The sequence below is a fragment of the Malania oleifera genome, chromosome 1, assembly GCF_029873635.1.
Source record: "Malania oleifera isolate guangnan ecotype guangnan chromosome 1, ASM2987363v1, whole genome shotgun sequence".
Classification (NCBI taxonomy): Eukaryota; Viridiplantae; Streptophyta; class Magnoliopsida; order Santalales; family Ximeniaceae; genus Malania; species Malania oleifera.
In genome coordinates, this window is record NC_080417.1 from 119232476 (window position 1) to 119253375 (window position 20900).

Genomic DNA, 20900 nt, shown 5'->3' on the forward strand with positions numbered 1-20900 from the left:
CTTTCTTTCTTAAGGGATTTTATGTTACTTGTCATATTTTGTTTCCTTATTTAGATTTAGGGAAATGCCTATATAAAGGCTTCATTGTATAGAATACCCTTAAAATTAAAAGGGAAGTTCTATAGGATGATTGTAAGACCAACTATGCTATATGGATCAGAATGTTGGGCTGAGAAACAGCATATCCAAAAAGTAAAAGTTGTCGATATGAGAATGCTAAGGTGGATAAGTGGTATGATGTTAAAAGATTAATTAAGGAACAGACATTTTTGTTGTAAGTTAGGCATAACTCTTATAGAAGATAAGATGAGGGAGGGACGATTTAGATTGTTTGGGCATCTTCAATGTAGGCCAAATAGCACGCTAGTGAGAAGGAGTGCACTAGTTATTATGAGGAGCAATAGAAGGGGTAGGGGTAGACCTAAATAACTTGGAATGAGATAGTGAATAAAGATTTAATAGCCATGAATTTTTCGGAGAAAATTGCTCATGATCGTGTAAAAAATTTGCAGAAAAGGATTCATGTAGCTAATCCACCTAGTGGGACTTAATGCTTGGTTTTTTGTTGTTTCCTTTATTTTCCATTATTTTATCTATTTTATTTAAGTTTCCCCTTACCATTGCACTTGCCAATTGATCACAAATCAATTTTAGGGTACAAATGTGCCAACCCATATTTGAAAAGCTTAGATTTAGCTCATCTAAAAGTTCATTCTTGATCATTCATTTAATAAATGACTAATGCGTGAACAGAAAAGTTAAACTCATTTAATAAATGCTTGAATATTGGTGAGCTCAACTCATTTATGTTTATGACTTGGCTCATCAGATGCTTGTGAAGTTTGTTTGAACCTTGTTTTAAGCTTGGTCAAGCTTGTGCTCAGTTAACAGTTTAGTCAAGAATCTTAAACAAAATAGAACTTTGGGATTGGCTATTTTGCAGCCCTAATAAATTGTTATTGAGTTCTTCACTTCAATTCACTGTTGATATTGCCAATACACTGCACACCCATGGCCTCCCATGACCCACCCTACCTGTCAGCGCCTATCTTTCCCACCCTCCTTGCCACGCAGTCTTGGACCATCCTAGTCAATTCTACCATAGCCCAAACCTTTTCCTTGAGTTATCTCCATAGCCACGGTACCCTTTAATCCAAGCTTTAAGCCATGTTCAATCACACACACACACACACACACACACACACATGCACAAAAATGAAAATTATCAGTGTTACTAAATAGAGGATGACATTCATAAGAAACTTTGACATTGACTCATCATTGAAAATTTTGTTGGCATTCATAAGCTTGAACCTAATGTGTGGATTTGAATGTTAAGCCTGTTTCTTTTAGGTACTTTTGTTTGATCTTTGAGTTGCTGTGCTTGTTTGGAGAATCTCCTACAGATGGAATATTTGTAGCTTTTGCTTTCATTCTTGCTCATTTGCCACTTTCATTGTTTTGTGTCATGGTCCCACATTAGATGTGTATTAGGGAGATCTTGGGCTTATAAGGAGGGTTTGGACTCCAACTAAGTGAGGTGCCTTTTATTGGACAAACTTGTGAGGCCTGTGGGCCAAAGCGGACAATATCTCGCTAGAGTTAGGCCTAGGACCGTTACATTTGGTATCAGAGCCTCCTTGGGGGGTACTATCATGCGAGTTGATCTGCCTTAGGAGTACTATTATGTGAGTGGATCTTACACAAAGGTATAAACCACTTTGATGAGAATATTAAGAGATTGGACGAGAGGGTCTGTCGCGGTCTCACATTGGATGTATGTGTGCTAAGGAGATCACGCTGACAAGGATGTCAGAAATAAGATAGGGGAGCCTATCTCGAACTCACATCAGGTGTAACTAGGGAAATCACGCTGACGAGGTCGTTAGAGATTGGATGGGAAAGCTTGTCATGGTCTCACATTGAGTGTGTACTAGGGAGATCTTGGGCTTATAAGGAGGGTTTGGGCTCCAACAAAGTGAGGCCCATTTTGTAGGACAAACTTGTGAGGCCAATGGGCCAAAGCGGACAGTACCTCACCGTAGTTCGTCCCACCTTGTGAGAGCCAAACCAAACCTAAACCTCATAATCCTATGCAACCCTGCTGGTATAGGAGGATCATCCAACAACACCAAAGACTAGATACAACTCCAAGAGTTGTTGGAAAACATAGAAATTGCCAAAAAATTCTTGAACATCACTATCATTTTAGAATCTCAATACCCCTTTAGATTCACCAAAACCAACCCTATATGTAGCCACAGACATTCTGGACATGTAACCCTATGAAATTTCATTGCCAGAGGAGCCCCATGCACTGGCTGAAAGCCAGTAGCTTTGATGCCACACATCAGCGCCTAAGAGATCATTGAGCACTATTTTTGCTTTGACTTCTTCCCAAATGCCTAGAATACCTCCATGCTCCATAATATCAAGTTGTGGGTCATGTCTTTTGTTTGATCCAATCTTTTCTGGTCATTCAAATTGTGGTACTTTGTTAATGGTTGTTTTTGTACCGTTATGGTCGTGTTAGTTTCTAGGTGCCATGGCACTTTTACGCTAGTTTGTTTGTGACTCATTCGTGAGTTTTTTAGTTGGTCACATTGCTCATGGTTGTTCCGGTTGTTCCGTTGACCTTGTTCATTGTTTGTCTCATTTATGATTGTTGGGAAAGAGTCCCTGATTCCCAAAAGTATGTTTCCTTCATAACAACTGAGAAGTTGGATGGAATGAATTATGTTTATGGTCTAAGGCTGTGAAGATCTCTTTGACAGGCTTAGGTCAATCTGAACACTTATTTCAATCTGGCTTCAGTGACGACAAAAAAAAGAAGTATGGATTTAGGAAGATGGATTGATTGTCTTCCTATCATTGAACTCAATAGAACCCTAGACCCACATTGCAAGGATGTGCATGTATATGGGTGTATGCAAGGAGATTCAGGATTATGTCCAGCTCGTTATCCCAATAATATTACACGTATATATTATTTATCATGGAGTATTTTCAATTACAACAGAGAGACATGAGAGTCATAGAGGGCTTTGTAGAGATTAAGCACATTTGCACATCCAAGAACTTAAAATTGTGCGACTTATAACTGCCTATGTTTGTGAGATGCAAAAGCAGAGGGAGTATATGACAGTTCTTTAGGCCCTAGTGGGTTTGAAACCCGAGTTTGAGGCAGTCTGATCCCAGATCCTTGGTAGTGCAGTGTTGCTATCCTTTGCCGATGTTTGTTCTCGCGCCCATCGTGATTCCTCCCAATATACATTCCTCAGCCCCTGGTTCTTGTGTTTCAACCTTTGGTTCAGAGCATAGTTTTAAATCGCGGTAGCGGGTAGCGTAACGTAATGGTAATGGGTGTAACAAGAAGCCAGAGGAGCGGATGTTACATAACGGGAAGCAGGTGTAACGGCCGTGGATTTTTTTGAAGCACGCACAACCTTGTACATATTAGCGTACTTGCATGTTTTAAGCTTTTAGCCCTTCTTAGAAAGAGTTTTAGTGTATTTTGGATCCTTTAGTTCATGTAACTAAGTTATTTGGTAAGGGCAACAAGTTTACATTTGTTTTAAACCACCATTGATAGAAAAATTATGTGTGTGCACGTATTTACACTTTTCATTGTTCTTATTTGTGACAAATTCTTATGTGCACTAAATTAATTAATAAAACAAAATACATTATACACTACATTAATTTATTAGACACATAAGACATACGAATAATAAAAATATGAAATAGTTAGAAAAGAAAGAAGGTTGAAGTTGAAAAATATAGAACATAAATATCACATTACTAATATTATCAAAATAAAATATTTTTCTAACAAGTTAGTATTTTCAAATTGTTAATTAATGCATCTATTGTTAGTATTTAAAGAAATAGTAAATTTTGTATCATTGCCATCCTCATTATAATCTTTTCCCCCTCTTGCCACTAGGTATATTGAGAATGATATATGAAAGAGAGGAAAAAAGTGAGAAGAACAAGTAAAAAATAAAATAATTTTTTGGTGTAACAGTCCTATAGCAATTACGTAACGGCCATAGTGGCCTTTACGTAATGGTCGCGGTCCGTAACAGCTGCTACAACTGTGATTTTTCTGCCCACCGATTTTGCGGTGTGTAATGGTATCGGTAACCCAAAAAACTGTTATGTTACGTAACGGCATTATGTAACGGTCGCGATCTTTATTTAAAACCATGGTTCTGAGAAGATTTGTTATACTAGGTGATTCTGGTTTTTCACCAAGTAATCGCAGAAAGTGTTGATGTGAAGAGCAAAGAAAAATCTGCAGCACCAAGTTTAGTTGTGCTTTGAATTTTTTTGGGCAAAAGATATTGACCTCGCTTGAGGTTTTGGCAAAAAGATAGGGACCTCCCCCGAGGTTTCAAAAATCTCAAGGACCTCCCTTGAGGTTTGAAGAATTTTAGGGACCTCCTCTGAGGTTTGTCAAAAAGACACAAACCTCCCCTTGTGTCTTGGAAAAAGACAAAGTCTTTTGACTTTTGAGTGAGGTTTGTGTCTTTTTGGAAAATTTCAGGGAATGTTTGTCACATTTTTGAAACCTCAGGGGAGGTCCTTGTTTTTTTGTCAAACCTCAGGAAAGGTCAGTGTCTTCTGCCCAATTTTTTTTTAATTATTAGTAGCTGTCATGGTCCATCCCTTCCCTGCACCCATCATATGGAAGCTTTGTGCACCGGGCTGCCCCCCCTATTATTAGTTGCTGTTGTCCACTTATCCTTTGTAGGTTTTGTTCTTGCTAGTTCAAACTATTGATCTATGACTTATTGGATATGTACATTCAGCACTGCATTCAATTTGTTCTATTTTTGTTTCTAATACTTTGATACCAAGCTGTTCATTGGACCTTGGTTTCTTGTGTTGGCCTCTTCTGGAATCCATTTAATAATTCTTGGCTAGTTTTGTTATTTTTGTTATATAATTGTTAGCTGAGAAAGAAACTAAAATTTTCTGCCAGTAACCTGTAGCCAGTAGCCACCATATTTTAAAAGCAGAGTAAGTACACGTACATGCAGCACAAAGGAGTGGAATAAGGCTGAAGGGCCTAAGTAAGAATGATGTGGCTCTATTATGAAGAGGATGTCATCTTTGGCATTAGTTTAGGTGCAAGACCCTAATATATTTGTACAAAATATTTAGAAAAAGTCCAGCCAAACATTGTAAAACTGATTATCAATATAAATGATAGGAGGAAAGTTTGTAACTGCTCATCGCTGATTAAGCCTATCTAAGTTGGTTTAGCCCTGAATTATGTTGATTTTTTCATTATTCCTTGCAAATAATTCACTAATTCCTGAAATATACAACTAATATTATTCCTAACTCATCAAAATGCTTAAGCTGATTTGAACATTTCCAAAATGACATGCTTTTGTTTTCTAATATGCAATTATACCATAGCACTCTAATTTGGTTTGCTAAATATCTTTGTTAGCTAGGTTTCTTGACCTTAGATCTTATTCCTGAATAATGCAAGACCTTACATCTTTATTCCTGACTAATTCCCAAGCTTTGAATTATCCTTTTATGGAATTATCTTTGAAATGTTGTGATATTTTTCTTTCTGATGTCATATTTCATTGTTGAATCCCAAATTTCAATTTAGTAGTTATAGATTGAAATTTAAACCTTCACCTGAAAATGGGACTGAAATTATGAACCTCCTATCCTACTGCAGAACATTGAATGCTCTTTACATTTGTGTATTTAAAATTTCAAGTCAAAGTCAAAGGTTTGCTCTCATTTATTTGGCTTATCTACAAACATACCCTTACATCAATTTGAGGTTTCCAGCGCTGCCAATGCTTTACAAAGATTTTCTGTTTTATTAAACACTGTCTAATACACGTCGTTTCTACAAAATTGCCTGACTTGCTAGTGCTGACTTCTGCCAGTTTATTGGTTGACTTCTTGAGCTAGATTAACAAAAAGCTTTTGGTGGCAGGTGCATATGTGGAACTTGTAGAACTTAACATAGCTCCTACTATTATTATGTCATGTAGTATTGAAGCATCGCTAAATTCTTTGCCTTCATTTTTTGTTTCTCTAAAAGTGAAGTGAGTGTTAAGCTATTGGAAATTCTCTTCTCAGTTTCAGAGTTTCCTGGAACAATTTTTTTAATTGGAGTTGTGTCGGTAATTGTTCAATTGAACTGCAGAAATGATGAAGGGCCAACAGTGTTGATTATTAAAGATAAAGAAGGTTGCATATATGGTGGTTATGCTTCTCAGCCTTGGATGAGGCATAGTGATTTTTATGGAGATATGAAATCTTTTCTCTTCCAGCTATACCCAAAGGCTTCTATATTCAGGCCTACTGGAGCAAACAGTAAATTGCAGTGGGTAAGTTTCTAGTTGTTTTCAAGCAATTCTGAAATTGAGGCATTTTACTTTTAGATTCTGAAGTATCTCCTTGACAGTTCTTTTTATTTGCCTTTTAGAGGTGTTGGTATGAAGCAACAAACCCAAGACAAAGGTTAATCTTAGTAAGGGGTAATAAGATCACAGCATTTGGTTGCACCTCAGTAATCTGAAGTGGTGGTTATCCCAAATCACACCAGCGATAAGATTAATGTCCAACCCAGTAATGTTTGTCATCCTCTTGAGGGGAGTGATCCAAGATCAACCCAAAGGCTGTGATCTTGGAGAATTTTTTTGAGACAAATTTATCTCCACCCAGATATGTCTAGAAAATCCCTCGTTTTTGTGAGGAAAGAAAATGTTATTTCCCTCATAGTTGTCAAATTGAGATTCGAATCATGAATCGAAATTCTAATTTAGTGAATCATGAATTGAGAATCGAATCGAATCATAAGATTCAGTACAAAATTTGAAAAATTGATTCCAAATGGCATGCACTTATGTACAATAAAATAAAATAGCAAAACACATTGAAATTTCAAAAAATATGGATAAATCATATTGTTAACTGGAATGGTGCTTGCTGGACTTGAAGCAAGTTTTGTAGGCCTGAATCCTACCACGATTTATTTAACTCTACATATATTTATATAAAGGAAAAACTAATCATATACAAAAAGATATTCCATGATTTATCCATCCCATCTCTATCAAGTATCAAGTTACAATAATTTGCCACAAAACTCTAGTCTAACACTGTAACATGTGTTATGAGATGTCATTTTTGAAAACAAAAAAGATATCTAGAAGTACACGTCTCATATTCATAAAGCAAATCAAACTAAACTGTAAACCATCTATGATAGAATATAGACTACTAATGTGCGATGTAGTGCATCATCATTCATCATCCCATTCCCCTAATGCAATGTCATCGTCATCATTGCCATCATCATCATCTTCATTGTCTACCACAATCATCTCTCCTTGTTCCTCTTCTTCTTCATCTACTTCCTCTTCATCAATCAGCTCCATGTCATCTTCTTCAACATTTTTTCCTTTTCCTCTACGATCAAATCTCAGGTTCCTTTGTCCTACATTATCATATGACATTATAAAATTATTAAAACATTTCAGTTATTTTTAATGTTCCATCCTACATTCATAAACTAATTACTTATAGAGCAACAACTATAAAGTCATACAACTCATACATCTCTTTCTTTTCTTGCTATTTCCAACTCCTCCATTATCTTTAAAGCGCTCATTGGCATTCATCCATGAATTGTCTTTTAATAGACAAGGGCCTTCCTTTTCGGTAATCCATTCATCATCTAATTCCATGTCCGATAAGCAAATTGGATCATATGTCTCACCACTTTGTTGCCTCTTCGTTTGCCTTAGCTGTAGTTGAATATTGTGCTTAACAAAGACGAGCATTTAGTCTTTGTTGTTCCAATCGGTTCCTTTTTTTGGAGTGGACATGATCAAATGCGTTTCAATTTCTCTCACATCCAGTGGCACTACATGTGAGGCTAAGGACCCGTATTGCAAGTCTTTGAAGCTCCTTGCATTCCTCTCCATAACTCTCCCACCTTAAAGCTATAGATATGGTCAAAACAAATGAATAAACATCATATTTTATTTTTGGTTATAAACCAAAAGCAAAAAGCTAAACAATGAAAAAATTATCATAATGACAAGTAGGCAACTATCGGATTGATATAATACCGGGTTGTTTCTTGTCTCCTGCTAGAGTAGCCATGCTTAAGCCAAACATTCCTTCACCTTTTTTTAACTTTTCCAATTGTTGATCAATCTTGATCCTTGTTTCAACATCCAGATACATTTTTTCAATAGTGTTATATAGACTAGTTTTGACTTCCATGTCTGCATTAAAGCCATCCTTATATTGGAAACTACAAATAAAAGAAGTGATAAAATAAATGCATAGGTAATAGGCTTACCGCTCACATAACATGTTATCAAATTGATTTAATTTTTGGACATTGTAACTTACCTCGAATTAAGGAAATATCCTGCTGCATGAAGGGGCCTATAGAGTCGCAAGTCCCATTTTGTATCAATGATGCTCCAAATACGATCATACTTGGTCTTTTGATGATTAAAGTTTTAGGAAATTTGTTCTTTTGCTCTATCCATGGCTTCATATATATACCCCATTGCCAGTTTTGCATCACCATCAACAAGCCTTAGAACTTGTGGGCTCACACACTTCAAGCAATACTTTGTTGCTTTCCAAAACTTATCATCACACAATAATATGGCCTCCACTTTCTTAGCTTCCAATCTCGAAGCATATGGACTTATGGCCCATTGCTTTGATGCAAACATGGCTCGAAGAGTGAGTTTGTTTTCATCAAAACTCGTCAATATGAGATAAGATGTAGCAAACCTTGTAACTCCAACTCTCTTCAATTCCTTTTTTCTAGAATACTCTCTAAACATGTTAAGTACCCATATGTGTCAGTAAATGAAAACATACACCTCCTTAGCCTTTTGATTTGTATCATGAAAGATAGGCAAATCTCCAATATCATGCAAAATTAAGTCAATGCTATGTGTCACAGTCCGACTATTTTCACACCGTTGTGAAGGGCCGTGCGGCGCTAGCTAAAGCTCTCTTGTTTTAACTAGCCAGCCTATTGTTTGCCAATATTCATCCACGAAGCACTTTCATTAGCATTCATTCAAATAGCAACGGAAACAGTAATCAATTCATGAAAGTCGTGGCAAGCAAGTAGTAAACATTGAAGCAAACGTAATTCATAACAAATCCTCCGTTGACATTGTGTACTTAGCGAGGGAGGCAAGTAGGCTAAGCGCGTTGACAATTGCTAGTGAGTTTTACAATGATTGATGAACACTCACCCTCCCCTAAAGAGCTTTCTGGGCTATTCTTACTCAGGCACTAGGAAACATCAAAGTGACCGAGGAGTCATACTGCCTTATTTGGCTTACAATGAAATAAATACTGGAAAATAATCCTACACTAGTATTTACATGATAGAAACCCATCCCAAACACATGAGACAAGTGGTCACAGGCAAGCATAATGCCCTGAACAAGCTTAACTCGTGACACTATGGGCCGCGCATGGAGACCAAAATATATGTTTCCTCTTCTTCATTAGCAACTCACCGACACCTATATAAGTTGAGGCACTACCCGTCGCCACTTGAGCCACATTTTCCCCTCCAATCTCTTCCACTAATGAGTCGAGCAATTCAAACAATTGATAAGAATCCTTCACCACATTTGAAGTTTCTATTGATTTGAGAAAAACCGTGCCACTAGGACTATTAACAAGAAAATTTGTGAGATGTCTTTGTTTTGTGTCAGTCCATCCATCTAACATCAAAGTACATCTAGTCTTCATCCATTCTTTCTTATATTTTTCCATAATTTTTTTGACACTATCATCTTCTTTCTTCAAAAACGTGACTCTAGCCTTATGATAACTTGGGAGCTTCAATCCCTTTCCATATTCCTCAACCATCTTCATCATTGATGCAAATAATGGACTCTTCACCAAGTTGAATGGTAAAGCATGTCCATATAAAAACTGGCAAATGCTTTGAACCACTGACTTTCACCAATGCATTCAAGGTTTGTTGCTTGAACCCTTTCCATTTTACTTCTTTGCCCTTACTTACAAAGGCATCCATGGTGCCTCATCTTTGTCCTCCTATAATTTGAACTTCTTGTTCTTATTCTCCAAATTCTTCTCAATATTCTTTTGTTTTACTCCTTCCAAAAGATTGACAAAATTTTCCCTCACCTCTTCTAGACACTTCTTACAAGGATTAACATTATCATGATCCCCCAAAAAATGATGCTTCATTCTAATTATACCACCCCATCTTTCAAGCCCGCAATAGTTGCACTTCAAGTGCATCCTATTCTCATTGTTTAGGGAACAATTATCCCATGTAGGATCTTCACTCTTTGTGTTGGAAGTCTTTTTTCTAGACTTTGCACTTGAACTAGAAGTCATCTTTCCACATTCTTAACACTCAAAATCTCAAAATAAGCACAAACTTTCCAAGTCAAATTTCAATTTTCAACCTACAAATAAACAGTGAATAACGTATTCAAAAGGAGTAAGAAACAACTAAAGAAGTATAATAAAATCATATAAATATATAATATTATAATACTATAACTATATTACTTAATATTGTTACTAATTTATTATAAGTTTATAACTCTATATTTTATATATTAATATATAATATAATATGAGTATAACACTATAAAGTATAATGATTAATGAATAGTTGAATATTATAAAATAATAAAATATCAAAAAGTTCAATAGTGAATAGTCTGTTATATTTAACATTTAAGTATTTCACTAGTGTATGCATTCTTTTAAAAAAATAAGAGAATGATTTAGTCATTCAAGGCAAGAAAATATTAATAAAAAATTAAACTTTGTGGTTTTTGACACTATATTTTAAGAGAATGTGTCATAAAAAACAATAAAGATTTGAGCTTTATTGTGTTAGAGGTCCAAGATGAGAATGACTTCTTTGAAGATGATGCCTTTGTATCAAATCCCTAACTCTTGGGTTTGCCCTTCTTGAAAAACTGTATTGTTTCCACCTGGCAAGCCATGCTCATTAGGCGTGGGGGAGTTTTCTCTTGTAATTAATCAAGTGTTTTACGACAATAGTAGGTAAATTTTTAACTCTTTGTTGATAATGTTCAACCATTACATATGGTTTCAAGCCTTCAAGGAAGTAGAACAACTTTGTTGTTTTTTTTTTTTACATGTCCTAGATATCCAACATTAACATAGAGAACCATTTCATGCATTGTCGTACCTTCTCGGTATGCTTAAGATCTCCTAAATTGTGTTGAGCATTGTGCTCAACATTTTCAAGAAAGAATTAGGCCTTGAGCTCTCTCCTCAAGTCCTCCCAAGTATAAATTGTACATCAATCATTTGAAATTTCATCATACTTAGTACACCATCATGGTTTGGTGTCCCCACTCAAGTAAATAGTAGCTGTTAATACGTTCACTTTCTACGAGTCAGCCCTAACCTCTTGTCCAACTCCTTACCATCTTGGGTACTACTGAATGCTCTTGATTTCGGTACCCTTGCTCTACTATATTCTACCCCCTTGGAATTTGCATTTCCTAAAGCACGTACCATAAGGTTCACTTTGTGGTCAGCTTGCCCATCCATTGTTGTCAAGCTTCCATAATACCCTGGAAATCTTCTGACTATTCATTTAGAACCCATGTTGTTTTTCGGATCCCTTCAATACATGTTAGTAAGTTGGGCCACCTCTATGATCACCTAGTTGACAATCTCAACAAGCAACTCTTATGCATTAAGTCTCTCCATTTTAGTGCACAGGATGGTTCTCTTATCAATGCCTCACGTAACGTCAGAATCTAAGCAACAATACAAAGCTCTAATACCAACTATCATGAGTCAAAACACTACATACTGGGTGAAGGGTTATCAATGCTTCACATAACATCAGAATCTAAGCAACAATACAAAGCTCTAATACCAACTATCATGAGTCAAAACACTACATACTGGGTGAAGGGTTGTGTGCACTAGTTGTAGCTTAACTAGCCAGTTAAAAGTAAATCGTGAACTTATCACACAAACATGTTGAAAAGTTTCACATGCAAAATAAACAATGAAGCTACACAATTCATCTCGTAATGAGGGAGGCAAGTAGGCTAAATATGTTTTCAATAGCTAGTGAGTTATACAAAGATTCATGAACACTCACATCCCCTAAAAAGCTTTCTGTGCAATTCCAAATCTAGGACACGGAAACATCAACAAGCACGATAAATCATACTCCCTTTTTCCTGGGGCGCTGCACAACTTAAAAAGAACGAACCTTGCACTACTATTAACATTACAATTACTCACCCAATGAGCCCAAGACAAGTGTCAGAAACAAGCGTGTTGAACAAGCTTAGCTCGTGACATTGTCCAAGCACCTAAAAGTATAATGGTTTGATAATTGAGTGAAAAGGAACAAGGTTTTGAGGTTTGACTGTGGACTCTCCAACCGTGAAGATATGCATAATTTGAAGGAATGATTATTGCCAGAGGCCCGGAGCTAATTTAGTTGTTGTTTCTAGATGCTTGAATGAAAAATTTTGCATGAATTGCAATTTTTTATGCAGAAAAAACTACATTAGCTCTAGCAATTGCATTCTGCAGAAGTACTTTGTGCTTTGCCAATTCTTTGTAACCCATTCATGTAATTAGAAATGAGTATGAATAGAAAGTTCGTATTTATGGTTTAAACTTTTAAACAAACGTGTTTCCTTGTAATCAAACAGACCATTTTTACCACTGTTTTAAGTACCAAATGTTTGCTAATTTGTCTTATTTTGATAATCATGACATAACGTGGTTAAGATATTGAAAATCAATTTATGGGCAGTGTGCTGTGAATTTTAGTTCAGAGAACATCCCCAATGGAATTGGCTTTGGAGGACGAGTAGATCACTTTGGCTTATTTCTGTCAGCTAGCTTTGATCAGGGTCATACTTTCCCCTGTACGACATTTGGCAGCCCCTGCCTCTCCAGAACCAACCGAATATACCCAGAGGTGATAGAATGCTGGGGAATTGTTCGAAAGGGAGGGCAACAAGAACACCATGAAATCGTCAAAGGTACTGTACTAGACAGATTTAAGGAGGATCGCCATATGCTCAACATGGTTGGGCTTGCAAATTCAAGTGAGTAGTCCTGGCAAGTTCCATTCCCCAGCACTATATGTATTTCTTTCGCGTCTTTGAAAGATGGTCAATGACAATTGGTAAGATCATTCTGTGCTTTAGCTGCATGAGGCGTTGATTTCCTTGGTAGCTTTGTATATTGTTAAAGTTTCTGAATCATTATTCTGTATCATATTGTTATTTTAATGTGATCAATACTGAGCTCATGGCTTATTTTTCTCTTCAAATATTTAACTGTTCATATGATATTCAAATTCCTTCTATTTGAAAATTTCGATTTCGGATCTTGAATTTAAATTTGGACGTGTTTGTCTAAACTTTAATACAATTTTAAATTACATTTTTTCGAAAACTAATACAACTTCAAACTCAAGATGTCTCCAAACATAGGGCCAGAATTTTTCATTATTGTACTTTTACATGATTATCAAATATCCACTGTATTCTTAATTATACCAATCAACACTACATTTTTCAGTTTATACCAAACATTTTCATCTAATTGTTAAAAATGCCATGCTTTAAGAATAGTTTCACTTTAGGAAAAGAAAAATATCCCCACATCCTTGCATCAATCCAGTGGTGTCACGTTTGATGTTTTGTTGTCTTACAAGTGAACAAAAGTATTTTTCTTAAGGCTGAATTGTTTGTTATCTTATGTTGAATTGGATTATTTATGTACTTATTTATGGGCAAGGCAGCAGTGGATGTTGAATATGGCAGGAAGAAGAGCGATACCTCTCTGTTTACTTCCCCACTTGGTTGTCTAGCAATTAGCTATGCCCTCGAGCGCTTAACAATATGAAAAGCAATTACTGGACAAAGAGCATTGACATTTTTTTGCTTTTGAAATTTGATAAAAAGACATTTCGACCTTTCCTAAAATTTTGATATATAATTTTAAAAATATTTACATCCCTTATATTTTTGTCTTTTTACAAATGCATAGTGAGTATAATAATTGAGTACACTAATAAATTTTTATTAGGAATTCACATTTCCATTAAGAAAAATCAAATGCAGCACCATTGGAAAATTTGAATGATGATTATAATAAATTCAAGTGATAAATTCAATTTCATTCTAGTTCTAAGGCACCACTTGATAATGATTACCAATGGAACTGTCCACATATCCTTAACACTTGATCAGGAATCAGCATTTCTGTTAAGATAAATAAATTGCAGCATCAGGTAAAAGAACTTGGGCATTATATCCCAAATGAAAAATGAAAACCGAAAGAAAAAGAAAGTTGAGAAACATAGAAGTTGCTCAAGAGCAAATGGAACTCTAGGCCATTTTCCTGACTTAAGGAACCCAAGCACTTGATTGTCTTGCAAATACAGATGCACAACATCCAGTTAAAATCAGAAAGACCAATCCAGCATGAATTGAATAACATGTCTATGCCACTTAGAACGCCTTTGCCCACAAAAAATTTCTTCAATACCATCATATCTTTTACAAAGAATATAAAATCAAAAGTTAATAGCGTTGGTAGTGTACTCAATTATTATTATGGTCACACTTTGTCCTCCAACTTTAATTAGCCGCACCAAGCTATCCCAAACCAACCATGCAACTCAATTGCAAAGTTGTCCTAAATTGCACACAACAAAAATTGAGATATTTTGTTAATAACCTAGTGTCGTGAAAAGCACCTGTAGGATGTAAACAAAAATAACCAATAAGCATCCAAAATTATCCATGGACTAATGTGTAAAGTCTGCAAATGAAAAACGCACAGGCGTCCCTTTTGCAATTCAAAACTAAGGGTGGTAAAACGGTATCGCAGACCGGGTTCGACCGGATCATAAATAGGTCAAAATTAAACAGATTTGAGTTAACCCATTTATTAACAGATGGTTAATAGGTAAACCCAAACTCGCCTGTTTAATAAACGGGTCATAAACGAATCATCTGTTTAAAAATATAATTTATTTATTTTAAAACTTTTTAAATATTTCATATAAAAAGTTGATTTTTTTTTTTTTAAAAAAAAAAGCACTCCATTTTATTTCCAGAGGGCCTGAGGCAGCCAGTGAGTGTAAGGGCTTTCTGCCTCTCTTCCTCTCTATTGCTGTTTTTTCACCACAATTACATCTTGCCTCTACCACTCTTTCGTTCTCTGTTCGGATCTACAAGGAAAGTGGGGAGGGTGGAGTACCTGGCCATGAAAACTGATCCAGCTGATCCAGCGGCTGCCGATTTGATCAGTTCGGACATCTATGACCTGAAAACTGCCTCTTCCACTCTTTCATTCTCTATTCGGATCTGCGAGGAAAATGGGGAGGGCGGAGTACTTGGCCATGAAAACTGATCCAGCAGCTGCCGATTTGATCAGTTCGAACATCAATGACCTGAAAATTGCCACCAAGAACCTCATCAATCATGCCACCAAGCTCGGAGGCCTAGGGTTCGGTACTTCATTTCTCAAATGGGCGGCCTCTTTCACAGCTATGTGAGTTTTCTCTGCTCAAATTTGTGGTTATTTGCCTTTGTAATTGTTGTCAGCTCCAGTCTCAACCTCTGCTCAATCTTCTTTCAGTCTCAGAATTCAGACGAGGTAGATGGGCTCAATCTCTCTCATTCGGAGAGAAAGAATCGGGGATTTAGGGCTCAGGAGAATGGGGAGATGGCAGGCAGTGAGGCAGATGAGGATAAGGAGGGGATTAGGGTTTATTTCTTTGTATATATAGTAAGTTAAACGGGTCACCCGGGGGGTGCCAAACCCAAACCTGCCTAACCCATTTAATAAATGAATCGGCTATGGATTAACCCGTTTATAAATGGATCAGCTTGTACCAAACCCAAATCCGGTTTAAACGGGTAGATCACGGGTTACTCATCGGGTTTCGACCCGTTTTGCCACCCATATTCAAAACCGCCCTTCCAATGAGATGCATATGTCGGCACTCTTGGAGTAACAAGTTCAATTTTTAAAAATTAAAGTGTAGCTTCAGAGAAAACGAATCTAGGTTAAGCAATTCCTCAAATCAAAAGCAATGGATGAGTCCCCATAAACAGTAAAATTCGGTGTCTACTCAAAATAACTACAAGTAGAATTGTAAGGCAGACAAGCCATGCATCCCATAGACAATTGGCACTTCCAAAAAAAGTAAGCAAAAAAGTCATCTAATCACGCCAAACTCCAAATTCAAATCGTGCTGCTATAACAAACATTTAAATACTAGTCAATTTTGAGATGATTCCAATAAACACTTCTAATGAACAAAATGGCAGTTTACATTTCCCAAAACTATTTATTGACGGAACAAACAACACAATTACATATCACCAATTAATCTTCAAGAGTTTCAATAAATTAAAAAATTCAATTCAAAGTCAGACCCAGATGTTCTTCATAAGCAGATCCAAAAGAAATAAAAAAGATAAAAAATAGCAAAGCACAGAACACACGCCCAGCATGGATTTCTAAGAGATAAGAGATATACCAACATTCTACTATTTCCAATCCTATGATAACATAACTATTTATATCTAGCAAGGGTCCAAGTCATTCAACTATTATATTTCCAGCAAAACAAACAAGCTGTGTATAATATCCATGGTAAACAACAAGATCATCAATTAACTAAAACCGATAAAACAAAATTACATTGATACTAATAAAAAAATATCCATCTTCAATCAAACTTTAAATCTCCATTTTCAAAACAAACAGTGCTAGGCCAACAGAGTTGCTACCAAATTCAGTGCCAACTCAACAAAATCATATTTTCCCCAACTTAGTGTCTTATTGGTTCAAACAATTGAAACAAAAAATGCCAATTTTGACACCAAGCAGTAACCTTTATTGGTTCTATTTTGAAACCAATCCAACTATACGCAATAACATTCGCATCAACGCCAACAATCTAAAATCAGGAAGTAACATATGATGCACTTTTCAGAATTAAAAATAAACAGCAAAAATGATATCCAAATGCTCTCAAATGATCGTTTTTGAACTATGTTATCCATTTCATGGAAAAAAATTATAAAGTTCAACAACTCCAAACAGCAGTCCTTCAAAATTATATCCTCATGAGCGCATCATGGAATTGATTTTCAGTTGAAAAGTAGAAATACCTGAAATGAAGCTATAATCTCAACAGTGAAAAGAAAGTAGATCAATACACGAGAAATGAAAAGAAAATTGTTCAATATTTCAATCAAATATGAAATGAAACTATAATCTCCATTCTTAAACCCCATCTAAGAGTGCCCAACAACGATAAAACCAAAATAGTTCCAACAGGCTCTACGATTATGATGAATGAAAATGCACTTCTAACAAAATCAAAAGTGGGTCATTCTCAAAAACCCCATTTCAACCCAACCACATCAATACCTCCTGCCGGCTCCACCAGGCCCGCTCCGTTGGAAAGCGGGTTGGGGCGCGGTCACAACCGGGTCGACCTTAACAAGCCCGGGAATCTCACTCATCCCGAGTGAAGCAAGCATGTCGATAGTCTCCTTATCGACCTCAATCTGGTCGGTCTGGATGGCGGAGATTTCTGGGACGAAGTCCATGCGGCGCTCGCGCTCCTCTTCTTGGAGCTTGAGAGAGATGCCTCGGACAGAACCCTTCTGGATCCGTTTCATGAGGTGGGTGGAGAAGCCGGCGATCTTGTTTCGGAGGCGCTTGGAGGGGATAATGGCCACTTCTTGGAGGATCTTCTTGTTGGTGTGGAAATCCAGGGTCATGCGAGAGTAGTACTTCTCGATCACCTGCCGAGAAGATTTCTTCACCGTCTTGGTGCGCACACGCCCCATCTGTGTGTGTGTGTGTGTGAGAGAGAGAGAGAGAGAGAGAGAGAGGCCGCCGGCGAACTGCAAAGAAGGCAAGTACAGATTTGCGAAGGCAGAGAAGGTAGGGTTTTGTTATGGTTTTATGGTTCTTCGCTTAATATTTTTTAATTATTTATATACCTTTCTTATTTCCTCATTCTACACTATTTTTAAGAATAAATTAATTATATTATATATTTTTTAAAATTAATTATAAAAAATTACGTAATATTGCACTACTTAATTAATTTTTAAAAATTCAAACAACTCGCCTTATTTTATTTTACTTTTCAGTTTCCATTTTCTAAAATTATTATTTTTTAAAATAAGAAAGTTATTTTAAATTTTAAATTTTAAAATTTGTTCATAATTCCTCATTATTTTAACTTACCCTACTATGTCATAATTTTTTATGACTATTTTAAATTTAAACTTTTAATATCTATTTATAAAGTTCAAATTACCTCAACTTCTAACCCGTATGAATTTCAAATTCTTTTTTAATTTATATAACATAAAATTTTATTTTATTTCTTCCAAACCTACATAAATTTAAATATAAATTTGATCAAATTCAAGACTAAGACTTCCCAATACCACATAACTATATTCTAAAAAATTAAGAAATTTGATAATTGTTGTTGCACGTGTAGAGTCTGTTAGAAGTCACATTATGGGTATATCATAGCTAATTATTAACTAGGAAAAATTAAATAATTTTTATTTTTAATTATTTTTTAAAAAATATTCTCTATGTACAAATTATTTGTACAATTACAATATCTACAAATTATGTATTTATAATTAAGTTATTATTTATTTGAAAAGTCTAACAAATTTTTTAGACTTTTTTTTCAACTTCTTAACTCTGCGGTGTCCCTTCTAAAATTAAACAAACTTTTATAACTTCTACAATTTCTCCTCAATATCTCTTAAAAATAATAAATGTAAAAATATAATGTGTATACATACCACAAGTAGTTATTAATTAAGGAAATTTATGAATTACATATTTTTCATTATTCTTAAAATGCATCCTAAAATTAAAATAAAAATTTTAATTCCTATGATTCCATAATTCTTAATGTAGTGATTTCAAAAATAAATAAATAAATAAATAAATAAATATTATTAATTATATATATATATACACATTTGATCCTTGAGGAAGGAAATTCTTTTCCTGAAGTAGAATTGACCCAACCCCCCTTGCACATCCCCATCTCTCTCTCTCTCTCTCTCTCTCTCTCTCTCTCTCTCTCTCTCTCTCTCTCTCTCTCTCCTCAATTTCTTCCCCAATTTTCAGTTGATTGAAGAACGGAAAATATCACTGAGTTTCATTCTCGACTACCAACATTTTAACTGGAGTTGATTTGTGATTAGGGAGTCGTAGGCACAACTATTGGGATAAAGTAAATACTCTCTTTCTCCTCAAATTTTTCTCAATCTGTAGCTAAATCGACGATTGGACACGGGGTCCTAACTTCGATTCTCATTATTTTAATCGGAACAAATTTTTAATTTGAGTTTTTTAGGCACCACTCCAAGGTTAGGGTAAGGAAAATGAAATTATATCCGTTAATTATTAAACTAATTGTAACATATATTTTTGGGAAATTAATTGATTGATTAAAGTGTGTGAAAATGAGAATATGGTATATAGTATTGAAAAATTATGATATGAATATTTTCCTTATAATTATTACATTGTGAATAACCATTTAAAATTGTGTGACATGAGGAATTTGAAATAATAGTTTTATATTGGGAATGTGAATGATACTGAAATATGTGATTTGTACTGAGAAATGTTGATATACTGCTATATTTTATGCAGATATGAAAATATGAGAAACCTAGAAATATTTTTATATATAAATGATGATATGAGAAACCTAGTTATATTTTATATAGAAATGATGAAATGCGATATACAAATATGTTTTTACTGAAAATTGATGATATATGAAATATACATATATGTTTTACACAGAAATGATGAAATGAGATGAGAATTATATAGAAATAATGAGAATTACATAAATGATGAAATGAGAAATACACAGATGTGTTTTATACTGAAATGATGATATGTGAAATACTTAAAGATGTTTTGTACAGAAATATTGAACATAGAATTATACATAAATGATAATATGTATATATATATATATATATATATATATATGTGATGAGAATTATACAGACATAATGAAATATGAATACTGAAATGTGGAAATGAGAACCCTGATGGACCATAGTATACAGAGCACAGTATCGTTGACCAGTATTTGTGATTAGTGCAACCACACATTTGGTACAGAGTGTGGTGAGATAATCGATTGGGTCTATGGAGGGTTGTGTTACCCCCTGGGGTCTAGATCAGGATTGGGTAGGCCAATCGTACTACAAACGTGTTTTTTATTTTGATCTAACTGAGTAGGTCAACCGCGGTTAGGTTCAACCTTTGGGCTGCACAACCCGGTTATGTGGAGTGAAAACATGACGATGTGAATATCCACGTGTTGGTTTCTCATTACAGATGCGATAATATGCAGCCATGAGCTACATACGCGACGTGTATTATATATTGGTGGATGCTCATGAGTTAGAAAATGCTTATGAAAAGTGAAAAGTGAAAAGTGAAATGAACAGCCATGAGTTACAGATGAGTCGTGCTTTATGCTGGTGGATACTCATGGGTTAGAGAATGAATACGAATATGAGAAATGAAAGAGTATGTATATGACAAGAGAAATGAAAGAGTATGAATATAAAGATGAAAAATGAAAGTATATGTATATGATTATGAGAAATGATAGCTTATGAATATGAACATAAGACATAATATCAAGACTTTTGAAACTATGTTTTATATCTATATGATTATGAGTACATATTTGTATATTTTTCTTAGATGATATAATCATTTAAATGAATATATTGTGATATAACTATCATGTGTCA

The 20900-nt window shown here is 35.2% G+C and overlaps 2 protein-coding genes across 3 annotated transcripts in view; one reads left to right on the forward strand and one right to left on the reverse strand.

Moving 5' to 3' along the window:
• Positions 1–13366, forward strand: part of LOC131163670 (uncharacterized) — a 29223-nt gene extending 15857 nt beyond the window's left edge. Inside the window, exons 7-8 of one of the 2 annotated variants that reach the window (XM_058120326.1) lie at positions 6188–6371; positions 12842–13366. In XM_058120326.1, coding sequence (XP_057976309.1) covers positions 6188–6371; positions 12842–13147 — 490 coding nt within the window. In that variant the 3' untranslated portion in view covers positions 13148–13366. The remainder of the gene's footprint in view (positions 1–6187; positions 6372–12841) is intronic. The other variant, XM_058120331.1, reaches the window with a different exon arrangement.
• Positions 13367–17287: 3921 nt separating this feature from the next.
• On the reverse strand, positions 17288–18071 carry LOC131154426 (small ribosomal subunit protein eS17-like). The gene has a single exon (XM_058107195.1). It carries the CDS (start codon positions 17916–17918, stop codon positions 17487–17489), a length of 432 nt encoding a protein of 143 aa, XP_057963178.1. The 5' UTR covers positions 17919–18071; the 3' UTR covers positions 17288–17486.
• Between the last annotated feature and the right edge of the window lie 2829 nt (positions 18072–20900).